The sequence below is a fragment of the Astatotilapia calliptera genome, chromosome 20 (assembly GCF_964374335.1).
Source record: "Astatotilapia calliptera chromosome 20, fAstCal68.1, whole genome shotgun sequence".
NCBI classification, from domain to species: domain Eukaryota; kingdom Metazoa; phylum Chordata; class Actinopteri; order Cichliformes; family Cichlidae; genus Astatotilapia; species Astatotilapia calliptera.
This window is the reverse complement of record NC_137441.1, coordinates 23,126,398-23,142,016: the sequence shown is the minus strand read 5'-3', so window position 1 is coordinate 23,142,016 and position 15,619 is coordinate 23,126,398. Positions and strand designations below refer to the sequence as shown.

Below are 15,619 nucleotides of genomic sequence, written 5' to 3'. Positions count from 1 at the left end.
AGGAAGAGAGTTATTTAGTTTGCCAGATGTTTTATGGTAGTCTGGTGCATTCGCAGACATTTCATCACCATCTTGATGAAATGCCTTTTTTTTCATAATTTATAGTTCCCTAAAGCTAAAATAGATTTCTTTCAGAGACACTAATCAAACTTTGCTTCAGTTCTTACTGAAATAGTTCATTATGTGCCTTTTATCAGTTGTTATGAAGCAGCAACTCCTGGCTCTGAAAAACGCAGCAGTTCCCTGGAGTTCACTTGAGGCTGGCTCCCAAAGCGAGTCAGTCCCCATAGACTCCCTGCTAAAATGCCCAAGTTAAAAGTATTAAAATCATGTTTTTTTAAATCCTGTTTTTTCCATTACCCCATTTGCATACTGCTGAGGCTAGCGAAGTAGTCGCTGATGGCTTGCTATGTGGTTCAAACCCTCCAAGATGTTTATAATACAGTTCTGTAAAATCGATATTTTATTGATCGGTTATTTAGCAATAATTAGCACATATTTCAATCTGTGTGTTATATCCTTACCATTTACAGATGCTAACCGACTGTGCTTAGTATTCCACCCTTTCCAACACTTCTGTCTCAATGAATAAATGAATAAATCAACATCACAGTTTTGATGGCTGCTTAAAGGCTAATGCTGAAGTTTTTAAAAAAGGAAACAGTCTAGAAACCAGTGGGTGACAGCAAGGTTGTTGTGTCCATCTTTTAGGTACAGTTTATAGTTGTTCTCACTCCCATGTATGTGTCACTACTTGGCCTTACCAATTGCCTGATAACACTCAAACGGGTTAAAATGCTAGAGTTCACATTTCTAGCTGGTTAGTCAGATAGAACAGACCAAAAAACAGCAGATTAACAGACAAAAACTAACAAAACAATAAATAATGAAACCAACAAACAAACATCAATCTACTACAAGCTTTTCAAATATGCATAGCTAGTATTGCCATGCATGCATTTGAGAGATGTATCTTATATAGCGCTTTTCTTTTTAAACAGCATGCCTCTTTCACCCAAACACTTGTTGTTCTACGTTTAACTGATTTCTATCTAACATTCACACACAGTACCGTGAACGCATCGGCAGTAACTAAGGGTTCAGTATCTTGCCCAAGGATACGTGGACACGGAGACCCTGGCAGTAGGCTAAGGGGTCGAACCAACAACCTCCCCGTTAGTAGATGACCTGCTCTGCCTCCTGAAACACCCCAAGAGCACAAAAACGGGGGGGGGGGGGATGCTATGTAACATGAAAAAAAGTCTGTATTTCATATTTAGATTTTGCAAATTAGCCCGTTCATGATAGAACTGGAATGGTTTGAATCCGTGGGTGACACCATCGTGGTGGTCACTGTGGGTCCGGAATATTTGTTGGTGTGATTTCAAATTTAAGGTGAAGAAAGGCTGAGACGCGCTCTGATGCAAATCCGCCCCCCACGCCTCTCCACCCCTTATGCTGCTGCTGCGCCCGCTTACGTGAACGCGCTCCAGCGCTGTCATCAGTACAACATCAGCATCTTTCGGGGGGCGCGCAGAGAGAGAGGGAGAGCGAGAGAGAGAGACGGGAGGAGGAGGAGGACGGAGAAAGCGAGAGAGAGAGAGATCTGAGACACACTGGATAAAGGCGACAAAAAGCACGATGATAATGGAGTCGAGGCGGTGGAGGATGTCGGATTTACGAGAAAGGACTGTTGAAATTTGACAGAGGGCTCGTGTTAAAGGCTGGTCTCCATCTTTTTTTTTTTTTTTTTTTTTTGGTTTTCCCTTTTTCGTTTCACCGCGTTTGATTTTTTTTGCCCCCCTCCCTCCCCCCACATGCTGCGTGGACAGTAGAGGCGAGCAGAGGAAGGGGAGCACCCCGCGGATCCCTGGGAAGCTAAAAACGGGGGTCCACCGCTGGCGCTACAGGCATCTCATCTCACGGATGGTAATAAAAGGACATCATGATGAAGACAGCTCTGGACTGATGGATGAGGATGGAAAAGCAGCTTTAACCCCCTCCACCCAGCGACTGTGAAATAAAGGGGGGGAAATCCTATTGTGATTTTTTTAATTGTTAATCATTTATAGTGTAGCCCTGAGGAAACGAGCCTTAGACAGCAATGTTGAATCACTGGTGTTAGTAAATTATTCATTAGGAGTATAGGTAGGCTATGATTTTTGTATTGCTTCAATGTAGCATTCCCATTATTCTTTCCCCCCCACTATGTGTAGTCTTGTAAGATCACACACATATGTGGAGGTCTGGTTTTATCGTGTGCTTATGTAGGCCCTTTTAACAGCCAAGAAACAGCCAAAGCGAGGGAAACATTAGCTTTCGTGTAGAAGAGAAGAGATTATCTGAATAGTGAGGTGTGTCGAGCTGTGCGGGGGCTTTTACATCTTTTACATCTTTTTAAAAAAATATATATATATATATATATATGAGAGTGTAAAGAAGAAGCGGGACGGGGGTGTAAAAAATATCTAAGAAGAAGGAGAGGGGAGAAAAAAAACGACCAAACATGTTGCCTTCCCAAGAAGCCTCCAAGATCTACCATGACAATTATATGCGCAACTCCCGAGCCATCGGGGTGCTGTGGGCCATCTTCACCATCTGCTTCGCCATCGTCAATGTGGTGGTGTTCATCCAGCCCTACTGGATCGGCGACAGCGTCAACACGCCGCAGGCCGGCTACTTCGGCCTCTTCCACTACTGCGTGGGTACCGGGCCGTCGCCCAGCCGGGAGCTCACCTGCGTGGGCAGCTTCTCCGACTTCAGCTCCATCCCGTCCGGAGCCTTCAAGGCGGCCTCAGTGTTCGTGCTGCTGTCCATGGTGCTGATCCTCAGCTGCATCGCCTGCATGGCACTCTTCTTCTTCTGCAACACCTCCACCGTTTACAAGACCTGCGCCTGGATGCAGCTGCTGTGCGGTAGGCATCCCCCCAATGTTTGTGCCATGTGTCGCTTAGAATGGAAAGTGTGTTTGGAGTCGCGGGGAACCAAAGAAACGTAATCAGGTGAAAAACACCCCCAAACCAATCTGGCATTTCTGCTTCATTTGCAGCAACCACTGGTGTTGGTGTTGCTGTGTTCAAGGATGGATTCACCAAGGCTCTGGTCTTTAAAATAATAATGATAATGTTCACGTAAAAATGGATAGCCACTTAAAATCCGCTGGGCTCTCTTAGATAACGGAAGGTATCGTAACAATGCAACCTTATAGGAAAATGTTCAAAACGATTACAAAACAAGGGAGACGTGTGAGGTCAGAGTGCTGAGAGTCAGCGGCTCAAGCCTCCGTAGACTCGGGAAAATCTCCTGACTTCTCGAATGAGAAAGGTGAAAGGTGTAGTCTTTAGGGGTGTATAGGCTATGACTCATTTTGCATCTTATTAGAGGTGAAATACAAATTTTATTCCAATATATTTATTTGTTTATTTTTAAACTCCTGCAATGACAGCCGGGAGACAGTAGGAATACATTTTAGCGAAGCGCACTGGAAGCAATAAGGCAGGCAGCTGGAGCTCCCCAGAACGTAAGCATTGATATTCTGAGGATACACCACAGCATCTGTAAGGAAAGCGGCAGGATCACTGCTTTATGCCGATGTAATGCAAATGCCATTCATTCACTCACTCCACCCGTTTGTAGAGGATATGATGAGGTCGGGTGTGATATGTGCGATGCGACGGAGATGTGAATTGCTGTGACTGAGGGCTTATAACGGGCCCTGTTGCTATTTTCAGGGATGATACCCGGTCGATTGGATTACTGTGTTCAGGGGAGAGATGCTTTGTCCCTTCTTTGTGGTTAGATTGTTAGATTACACTTAGAAATGATTAGGGACAAATGGTGGCTTTTCCAAACACATGGACACACTGAGTTCCTGCTGTCTTCTTGGGATGTGGAAGAACAGACGTAGCTTCGACGGTTCAGTTTAGATCTGTGTGGCTGCCACAACTGTAGATGCTTACTGAGATGGTGCTGTAGTAGAAACAAGGGATTTTTTTTTTCTTTTTTTGGAATCGCTTAAATATCACCCGTCACTGGAAGGAAGATCAGGATGTCTGCGATTACCAGAGGTTCATCTCCAGGCATTACTGCATGTTTCCTGACATTTAATGGCATTAGCCATTAGCCTATGGAAGGATTTTTAAATGAGCAAACAACAAAAGATGCACGATTACAAGAGACCAGTGGCAATCTAAATTAAATACTTATTTGAGAAGCTGGAATAAAAAATAAATCAAAATAAAATAAAGGAATAAAAGAAACCACAGCCTCTTATCTAACGTGAATTTGTTACTATCTGTGGTGTTTTAGCGAACATAACACAGACCCTTCATTGTGTTTTGGGTCACATTTTTGTTCCCATTTGTTGTGTTTTGGCTAACAATATACACTTAGAAATTTTGTATTCTGTGTTGTTTCTTTTGTTTGTGACTGTTGTGTAAGAAAAACTGTCAGCACATTTATGATGAGATGACCACGTTAGCAAGATTGGAGCAATGAGTAAAGTGAGCTCGGTGCAGTGCATCTCAGAGGGTGCTAAAAAAAAAAAGAAGAAAAATTCATGATCCGTCTCATATAAGCAGTTCTCCTAGCGAGCCTCCAGTGTATATCTGATTTCTTTATAAGCTGATCAATGTGATAAATAGGCCAGGCAGAATAGCGTGGGAGTCAGTTTTCTGTACAGAAACAGTCAGCATACTGAATGAGAGGGAGGGAGGATGACGGGGAAGCAGAGAGAAAGAGATCAGCACTTTTTTTCCTCCTGTATTGTTCTTTTCCTCATCCTCATCTGCCCACTCTGTCCTCTGTTGTGCCGAGTGTGTCGAAATCAGCAGGAATCAGACACAACAGCAGAGGTACAGATTTTGCTTTCTTTATCAAAACCCGTATGGCTTAATAGAAATTGAACCTCAGTTTTCCCGCACACAATTAATCAAGCACAACAACAGCAAGGAGCTTTTTATGAGGAAAGATTCTAATGTTTTACATAAGAATGTGGGTAAAAGGAAATCTGCCTTTCTTAGTTGTTGTCTTGTAAAATTTTAATCACGGATCAGTGAACACTGTTGTTCAGTCAGAGCTGCTGGTGTCTCATGTACATGTGGTCTGGTGACACACATGTGGTGCTAGGGTGGCCTTACTCTTAAGTCATGACATTTTAAAACAAACCACAACCTTTTCCTGAATTTAAGCTCTATGAACAAAAGTGCTGGGCCACATACACCTACAGGAGGTGCTAAGCTGTGAAGCTCCTGGTGCACAGGTTTTGTGCTGATGTTAATGCCAGAGGATGTTTGGAAGTCTGCAGTTATTGAGTCAGCAGAGCTTTCGTGGCTAATATGAATAATGTAACTCAGCAGTCTGCAACCCTGCTCTGTAACTTCACGTGGTTGGCTCATTCATGGCTCACTTGCTATGGTTTCCACTTTGTAATAATACAAGAAACCTCATAAACTTGCTCGTTGCAATAGTGGTATCTAATTCCAATGAGCTTGTTAGAACGACTTATTCTTTCACACTTTTGTAGAAGCAGACAACATGAATAGGTACTTGATTTTACTGAAAACACCTCAATTGAAAGATCAAGGAGTGTAATACATCTAATACAGTTTATGTGCTCTTCAGATACAACTTTATAATAGCAAGTCAGTTCATTTTAATCCAACAGGGTGCCTATTTTCTAAACATTTGCATAGTTTCATCAGTATCAGTTACAGATTTATCATCCAAATACTGTTAATAGATGGATTAAAGACCAGCTGCTAACCAATTAGCAAACACTAATACTCAGTTCTTTGTGGTTTTGATTTAACATGGTGCTGGAAATATTCTTTAGAGATTTTAGTCCATAGTCATGTGATAGCATCATACAGTCAAAGGAGCTTGCAAAGAAAAGCGTCTGGACTTCTTTAAGTTGCTTGAAGACGTTTCACCTCTCATCCTAGAAGCTTCTTCAGTTCTAAGCAGGGGCGGAGCGGGGGGGTGGCTTACGGGGCTTAAGCCCGGGTTGTTTTGTCAGAAGCCCGGGGTATTTTGGAGTGTAATTTTTTCATAGTTAGATGCCTGGCTGACAACTGTATAAAACAAAAAGTACACACAATATTCGAAGCACATAGTGCACACTGTGGGAATTTATGACTGTGCGTGAATCCCCCCCTGATATTGGTATGATCCGAGCTCAGGCACTAAGCGACTGAGCGAGGGGGCGGGGCAGCTGCTGCCCGTGAGTGCGCTGTTGGAGAAACAGAGCCAGCCATACTAAGGAGAGCTTAAGTTTGACCAGGTACCAAAGCAAATCATTCGTACCGTACAAATAATGTAAATATGACGGTGCATCACGAAAGATTGATATGAAACTGATCACTTGACCAATATTACGTTACTTGCTCTTCAAGTGAATCAACAAATGGCGAAATGAAAAGCCGAACAAATGCTATTTTTTAGAGAGTCTTAGCTTACGTGTGTTTATTTCATATTTTCAGTTCTTACCCTCCCCGACTAAATCGGTTTCAGTTATGTACTGAAACATAAGAATGGACATTCGAGGCTTCTTTCAAAGAAAAAACTCAGGTAAATGTTATTTTATATATTATGCTTTGTATGTTGTTCAGTATATTTCTATGCAAAACAAGAGGGATTTCAGTACACAGCAGGATATTCATATTTGTAACCAGATATTTACACTTTAGGGAGAAAACATAAAACATTTTTACTGTACAACATCAATTTAGAGTAAATTTTTGTTTTAGATAAATATTGAAATATATTTTGAATTAGTTAAATTTCAGAATAAAGAGAGACAGAGCTATTTTTATCACTTTCATCAAATGTAGGAGTACATGTACACTAAATTTATTGTTAATTAATAAGAAAACTGCAGACGATTCCATTCTGAGCTGAAGAAGCTTCTGATAGGTTAGTAGAGTCCATGTGAGTAAATTGGTGGCACACCTGTGGATGCATATAAGGCAAAACACAGAGCCTGTTTCTGTGACATGGGAAAATCAAGAGATATCAACCAAAACACCAGGAAAAGAACTGTGGAGCTCCATAAGTGTGGCTCAAGTTTGAATTCAATTTGGTGCCATTTGCAATTAAGAAACACAGATAGTTTCTCTCTTTACTCTTAAAGTTAACAAATATGTTTTTATATTTATCAATCTAAAAAAATAAACATTTAGTCTGATTTGATGTTACAATTAAAAAAGTGTTTTTATCTGAAGAGTAAATATCTGGTTTCAACTGTATATTTGATGATTGTCAGCACAAAGAGGGAGAGAGAGGAGAACGAGGACAGAACAGATGAACAAGAGCAGGTGAGACACACATGTTAGTCAAATGGTTGTTTACCAAAAGTATCACCGTATCATAGGTACTCATGTATCTCGTACCTAGTGTTTCTTTTTAGGTTTGTTATTTTTCAAATTCTGTATTTATTAAGTTATGCAGGCTTGTTTGCACAACAAGGCTAAATAATTATATAAACTTTTCTCAATCTAAATAGTGTACTTTGGTAGAATTAAAAAATAAGTGTAGTGCAGGTCTATGATGATTTTTAGTGCTATCATCTAGTTCTGATTGTGGTTATGTCTTGGTTAAGTCCTCAGTAGTCCTGATTTTGAACTGTTGTAGTCCTGTTTTAATTCTGGATCAGTTCTGGGTCTGGTTGAATTGGGGTTTAGTCCTCGTGTCTTGATACAGCCCTGACCTTGTTCTGCCTTGCTGCTTAATTAAAAAACTAGTTTAAGGTGTCCTGCACATGTGATATATATTTTTCCCTATATGAAGTCATTCTTTTTTGAACAGAGCCTATTAATCTTTCAGTCATTTCTACACCCCCCCCCCAAAAAAAAAAAAAAAAAAAAAATCCCACATGCATACTACTCTTTGGGCTAAGCCCCGGGTGTTTCAAATGTCTGGCTCCGCCTCTGGTTCTAAGGTCAAATGGTGGGGAGTCCCAGATTTAAACCTAGTGGGAGTAACCCCCCAAAGAGGGACAAAAGGACCCCCTGATGGTCCTCTAATCGCCTGAGCCAAGGTGCAAAACTTGGTGTGGGTCCCAATCTCCAGACGCTTTTCTTTGCAAGCTCCTTTGACTGGATGACCTGGATGACTGAGAACCTTCACAGACATAGCATCATACAGTTACTGTAGATTTGTCGGTTGATGTGAATCTCCTCTCAGTTATTGTTCTCAGCTGACAGCAGCTGCACCCAGTTGGTCATCTGCTGCTGTAGCCCATCTGCATCAAGGTTTAACATGTTATCCATTTAGAGATGCTCTTCTGCATACTTGGTTGTAGCTACTAGTTATTTGAGTTCCTGTTGCCTTCAGCTTGAAGCAGTCTGGCCATTCTTGTGTGATTTCTGACTCCAACAGTGCATTTTTGCCTACAAACTGTCGCTCTCTGTATATTTTACCTTTTAGACCATTTTCTGTAAAACTCTAGAAATGGTTGAGTGAGAAAATCTCTGCAGATGAGCAGTTTTGCAGTTCTCAGACCACGTGTCTGGTCCCAACAAACATGGCACATTAAACCCACTTTAAACATTCTTCATTCTGGTGCTCAATTTGAACTTCAGCGAGTCATCAGCATGTCTGAATGCATTGAGTCGCTACCATGTGATTGTCTAAATAGAAATTTGCATTAATAAACAGTTGAATACGTGTATCCGATACAGTGGCTGATGAGTGTACGCTTAGTGGTTCCTTTTACAGTTCAGAAGTTGTGTTCTGTGGCTGTTACGTTATGAACGGGGGATTGTAAAAAAAAATAGGTTTGTGGAGCTATTAAGAAAATCTGAATGTGAGGCAGATATAAATGTTTTTATTAGAGATGATTGGGTAAATACATTTTATAAACTGAAATGAGACTGGTTGATTTTCCTAAAAACACCTCAAACTATGTTTCTTAACTCTGTGAGATATAAGTTATCATTGTTCTTTGTCTCCTGATTGCAAGACATGGCCGCATGATTTAAAAATTAAATATTCCCATTTAATAGGGTTTGGGTTTGTAATATCACCAGTGGCATTTCTAAAAAACGACCTAAAAAAGCAGAAGTATAAATTAACAAAAAAATTGCATTACAGAGGCAAAGTACTACAAAATTCACATTTCTATAGCATTCGCTCTAAGTTACCTGAAACAGGTAGGCCACCTCCTCCAGGAGGTCCATAACCCATCAGCAGGACCAGTGTCTGCCCCTTCGTGCAAGGTGGAACAGGCTGAGCACTGCCAAAGCTACAAAATGACCTCAAGGAGGACACTCGTGTCAATGTCACTGACCAAACAATCTGAAACAGATTTTATGAGGCTGGCCTGAGGACCCCACATCCTCTAGTGGGCCCTATTCACAGGCCCATGAAATCCTTGGACTCATTGTCAGATCCTCCCCTGGTTCCTGGTGGTGCACAACAGTGCACTTCATCATTTGGCAAGAGTATGCAGACAGTTCCTGGAGGATGAAGGAATGAAGGAACTGATACCACTGACTGGTCCCCATACACACCTGACCTAAATCCAACAGAATACTTCTGGGACATTATGTTTCGCTCCATCTGACACCACCGGGTTGAACTTCAGACTGTCCAGGAGCTCAGTGATGCCCTGGTCCAGATCTGGAGATCAGATCCTCAGGACTCCATCTATTGTCTCATGTTGTCAACATAAGTCACTTTCAGAAAATCACTTTAATGTTTGGGGTGTCTTTGAATTCAGCCCTCTGTATGTTGATCATTTTCATTTCCATCAAATGATGCGGCATCCTTTTTTCCCCTAACACATTACCCAGTTCATATCAGTATATAGATGCAGCATGATTTTTCCCTAGTTGACATCCAATGTGTTTTCAAAGTGTTCCTTTAATTTTTTGAGCAGTGTACATAAGAATTAAGCAGTATGAGGAATCAAATGCATCAAATCAATGTAGCAGTCCTGAGTCTACTGAAACAACAGATAAACGCCCCTTCATGTCCACCATCCAATGCCCTCAGGCGTCCTGATGATTTAGAAATCTTTGTTGAACAAAATTAACAAAAACTGAAGATTTGCTACATAAAGGTTCTTTTTTATGGCGAAAGGGTTGTATGTCCCTCTCTAAAGATCCAAATACATTACTTTTGTAAGTCGTATAAAAAAAGGATGGAAGATTAGATCCAGAATTTATTGCTTACCATATAAGATAGCTAATCTTATATGGTAAAATTATAAAATATGGTTATATATAGTTATAAAATGTCAGTTTTATTTCCTCTTTGATATTCTGCTTTTAATTTGTGAGCACAGATCAAAGTTACTGAGTGGGTTTTTTTTATCTTTTCTGTGGACTCATATGATTTGTGGCAAATGTAAGTCATCTAGAAGGCTGGCCGAATGCCACTCACCACCTTGAAAATGATCATTTAATCATCCCCTCTGCCCTGCTGGTTGCAGCAGCAGGTCTGCTGGCACAGAACAGTGACAGACTGTACCACAGTAAATACAGTAAGAGCCAATCTGAACCGCTGGTGGCTCAGATTGGCCTAAATGAACCAAAAGGTATCAGTTTGAGCCAGAATATTGCTGGTCACTTAGAGTGTGCTATAGGAACAAGAAGATTAAATAGAAACATCTCCTCGTGTTTCCATCAGCTGAAACTGCAGACACATTCACACATCTACACAGGTCAGCGATTTTCTCACTGCGGTTTTGTCCTATATTCTGGGTAAGTGTTTAGTCCAGTCAGGAAACTAGTGGGACCTACTGGTTAAGTATTGGTAAAACTGAAGATAAAAGGAGAAACTGGAACATGGTTCAAAACACTGAGATGTGGGAGTCTTGGCAGAGCACGCTGACACAGTGTGTACTGGCACCTATAAGCTAAAAATAGGCCAGAGTTGTCTTTTACGTACACTCAACTGGAATCACAAAATCCTGCTGTGCTAAAACAGGGGCCTGGATCGCGAAGCAAAACTATGTCACAGTAGCTTGTTATTCAGTTATCTTTGGGCTTAATTCTGTATTACAAAGCTTGCCCACTTAATTATGTTATATTGTGTATGTAATCATGCATATTAACTATCCTGACTATATCAAGTATGTCCACATCCTGCTGATGGTCTTGTATGCTTCAAGAGATGGCCGAACAACAAAACCCTCATCCACTGCAAAGCTCGTCAATGTTAGCATGAAAAGCATTTAGGCTAGTGGTTGATCAGCCGAATGCAAAGTATTGAAAAAGTGCTCCATAGCTGTATGAGAACAATTCCAAGAACTTTAAGTATTTACAGAAATGTGACTGTATTTTTTTTTCTTAAAGAACTTTAGCTTACTCTATGGCCTAATCTACAATACAGTGTGTGATACTATCATGTGAGTATGGACTAAAATGTCTAAAGAATGTTTCCAGCACCGTGTTGAATCAATGCCATCAAGAATTAAGAATTGACACGAGCCAAAGAAACAGTCTCAATTGGCTTCTGTTTAGGAATTTATTTATCATGTACCAACTAAGACTACTATGCAATAAGAATATGTAATTAGTGAAGAATCATGTGCTATATATATAAATTAAAGAAATCATGGATGTAGTCTCAGGGTGTGAAAAGTCAAACCAGTGCAGGGACTTAAATGTGTGTTCTGTAATCTATCGCCAGCAGGTGGCAGTACATGATCTATGACCTCAGTGAACACTTTTCTAATTAATTTATGGTGTCAGTCATAGATTTGAGGTCTTATCTAATGCAGCATCATGTTCATTTAATAATATATGGTTTTTAGGGTGGTGTGGTGGTTAGCACTTTTGCCTCAAAACAAGATTTTCCTGGGTTCAAATCCATCATCTACTGGAGGCTTGTCTATGTGGAGTTTGCATGTGTGGCCACCTTCTACCAGAGGCCATAGAAATTTGGACCACTTCTCTCCAAGGATAAGGGTTTGGGATGGTATGACGACATCTAGACCAGAAGACAAGACTATTAGAGAATCACTGAGGGCAAATTCAAAGCAAAGAGGCTCGGGTGGGGAAATCAGGCAGAGCCGAGACCGCTGGGAGAGCCAGCAATGGCCTGTGCTCCTTTTGAAGCTTGAAGTGTCTTGATTTCATATTCAAACCCTTCCCTCACTCGTCATAGTTTGTGAAAAAGGTCTACAACCCAATAGGTAACATCACAATAATTTAGATTCAACAAGCTGCTGGAAATAACCCTTGAGATGGTTGCAAGGGAAAATCCCAGTGAATCAGCAGTTTCTGCAATACTCAGATCAACCCCCGGGACTAACAGCCACACCACATCCAAAGTTACTTAAATTACCTCTCCTAATCATTCTGATGCTTGGGTTGAGCTTCATCAGGGTGCTAAGGGGAGAAGTGGGGTATAAAATATTTCCATATTTGGTCAGTTAACTCACCAGAATTTAAAGTTGGCTTAAAAAATGTAGGTGAATTTTAGATGTAATTACAAGTATTACTGACAGCGACACATGCTTCAGACTAGTCTGAAAACATGCACCATCACAAATAATAAAAAGTCAAATCGCCAAATTTCCTCTAGAGAGACAAATCACATCCAAATGGCATCTCAGTTCCACTTTTCTTGTTGCACAGACCCTATTGATAATTGATCAGGGACTGCACTTAAACAAAGAAATGTTCAGTTTACAATCCAAACCAAAAGCTCCAAAAGTGGGTTAGGGCCAATAGAGAATCAACAGCCACATGCTAATAGGTGATTTTCCTCCCATCTTCCCCCAGTTGTGTCACACCTGGATGGGAATGTGAATAATGGGATCATTTTACACTTAGAATTTAGACTAAACTGCAGTTTTTTTCCTTCTTCACACAAAGGAACAAGTGGAGGGCTAGATTTCCCCAAAGCACTGTAGGTCTGTGAATAGCTTCTCTGCTCACACCTTTGCTTGGATTTAGATTAATTCAGTGGAAAATGCTCCTGGGAAAATGGCTAGCACTTTAGTTTTAATTCACCTTACTTGAACAAAGATGAATTTAGTCTAAGAACCTCAGAGGAAATTCAAATAGGATTTCAGCGTTTACTTCTCACAGAGATGGCGAGGTCACTTCACCCATCAACTACCTTCTCACTCCACCCTCCTCCTGTTTTCCTGCATCCCTCTGGCAATGAGAGGTGGAGGAACAGGAAAGTACCAAGTTAATCGTAGAGCTCAACTGCTCCCTTTCTCTTTTTTTTTTTTTTTTTTTTTCAATGACATCAGAAACAGCAGTATGCGACATTACGTGATGGCAGAGCTTCAGTTCATCCTTTGTCTTTTTTTTTTTTTTTTTTTTTTTTTGTTTTAATAAATAGGACAGGGGGAATGAATGAGAGAAAGAGGGGGAGAGAAAGAAAGAAAACCAAAGGGGAGAAGAGACGGTGAGAAGGGGGGGGGAAGAGAGAGAAAAAAAAAAAGAACTCCTGGGTCACCTGTATGGAGAAAAAAAAAAAAAAAACCCTCTGGCAATGAGAGGTGGAGGAACAGGAAAGTACCAAGTTAATCGTAGAGCTCAACTGCTCCCTTTCTCACTCCCATCTCCATCAGTTCAGTCCACTATCCTTCTTTCACATCTGACCTTGGCTGTTGCAATATTAAACAGAACTAAGCAGGACATGGGCTGTGGCACAGGGGAGGAGCCGTGTAGGGAGAAACAACCTGTCAGGGACTGTTCAGCATAACTCTGTGTGTGTGTGTGTGTGTGTGTGTGTGTGTGTGTGTGTGTGTGTGTGTGTGTGTGTGTGTGCGTGCGTGCGTGCGTGCGTGCGTGCGTGTGTGTGTGTGTGTGTGTGTGTGTGTGTGTGTGTGTGTTTGTGTGTGTGTGGGCTCTGTGGTAAAGTTAAGATCTTGTGGGGGTATAGTTTTGCTTCCAGTCTGAATGTCATGGAAATAAATGACCTGTAGAATTAGTCTAACAGATACTGAGGCAAAAAGCAGAGGTGTTTGGAGGAAGGGTGAAGAAAAGCTCATCTATAGATGTGGAACCACTGAGTAACCACAGTGCAAATAATCTAAAAAAAATGGTCATAGGAGATATACTTTTATATAAATAATCTTGAGTAATTACATTCACTGCTCACTGCAGTGCTTCTGCATTGGGTTTAAATTTTCCAATATTCATTCGCTCTTACTGCTTAGATTAATAGTGGAAATTCATTCAGCTCCTCCAGACTTTTTTCTAACTGCTCTTATAATAAGAAAAAACTGTTAGGAAACATGTCCAGGCTCAACTTTTTAAAAACAAAAACTGTGTCAAATTAATCTACATTCACAATGAGAATAAACATCTATTCATCCATTTTGTTAATGTCTCGTCCAATTCAGAGAAGGGAGGAGGCGGAGCCTATCTCAGCTGACTCTGGATGAAAGCTGGAGTACACCAAGGTTAGGTCTCCAGAGCAAAATAAGAATATACTGTTCAAAATGTAAACTTAATTTCATTTTCTTTTCTTTTTTAACATGTTTACAATTTTGAAAGGAAATCGTGCTGTGTGTGCTTTTTTTCACTCAAAGTTAGTCTTTGCATATGATTGCGTTCTCTTTTTACTCAGCTATTTTGGAAAGACTGTTATAAATTTGAGGTTCACTGATAGTTTCTCCACATCTACAATAGAAAAATGCAGTTTTGAACTCCAGTCATGCAGAAGAAGAATTTCATTGCTTATTATGTTGCAACTACTTAATACAGCTACACGTGTTGATAATAATATCCACAGTGAATATAATACTTACAAGAACGTAATGTAATGTGCTGCTGGAGGAGATCCAGTCCTTGGGGACTTGCAGAATTAGGCAGATGATGACCTTTCCATCTCATGGGCTGTCACAGATGCAGGAACAATCAATTTTGACGTCACTACAAGTTAGAATCACCGAGCACTGCAAATGATTTTGGTACTAGACCCTACTAGAGTTAGTACTAGAGTTCTAGTAACGTCACCCTACATCTGTTGTTGGTCCTGACTCTGAAAGGGAAAATGTTGTTTTTTTCCTTCTTGTACAAACAGTGAACACAGTTGTTTTTCTGGTGAAGCAGCTTGAGTTTTCTCGGTTTCTCTCTGTTTTTCCTTGTTGTCCGTTTTTGTTCTTACAAGGATTCTGAAGGAAAGCAAGAGAGCAGCAGAAAGAGTGCGTAACAGTGTGTGCATGTGATGGAAGGAGAGGCAGAACGCGAGGGAGCAAAACACAGCAAATTCATTTGCATGTGCGTGCTGATGGTATGCTTTGTGTGTATCTTGCCCCCCCCCCCACACACACACACACACATCTGTTCTCGCAACTGTGTGAGACAACGGGTAAATGTGTACATGATGGTGTGAGAGCTGAATGATTAATGAGAACGTTTTCTCTTTTCTTCTCTTGAGGCAGTGTGGTGTTTTTTTATGTATTTTTTTTATGTATTTATTTTTTCTTTCTTTTCTTTTTTTGTTTTTGCTTCTGCAGTTAATGTGGCTGTGTGCATCCATGCAGCATGTGTGCACATGCACAGTAGATTTAAATAAATGCTGCAGTGGTCGAGTTTTTTTACATATATATATATATATATATATATATATATATATATATATATATATATATATATATATATATATATATATATATGTATTTAAAGAGATGTATATGTGTCTGTGT

At 40.5% G+C, this 15,619-nt stretch overlaps 1 protein-coding gene across 1 annotated transcript in view; it reads left to right on the top strand.

The window, feature by feature from the left end:
- The first annotated feature begins 1,560 nt into the window (after positions 1 to 1,560).
- LOC113013303 (LHFPL tetraspan subfamily member 4 protein-like) overlaps positions 1,561 to 15,619 on the top strand; it is a 35,054-nt gene continuing 20,995 nt past the window's right edge. Inside the window, exon 1 of the mRNA XM_026154105.2 lies at positions 1,561 to 2,915. Within this exon, the coding sequence (XP_026009890.1) occupies positions 2,507 to 2,915 (409 nt within the window). The 5' untranslated portion in view covers positions 1,561 to 2,506. The remainder of the gene's footprint in view (positions 2,916 to 15,619) is intronic.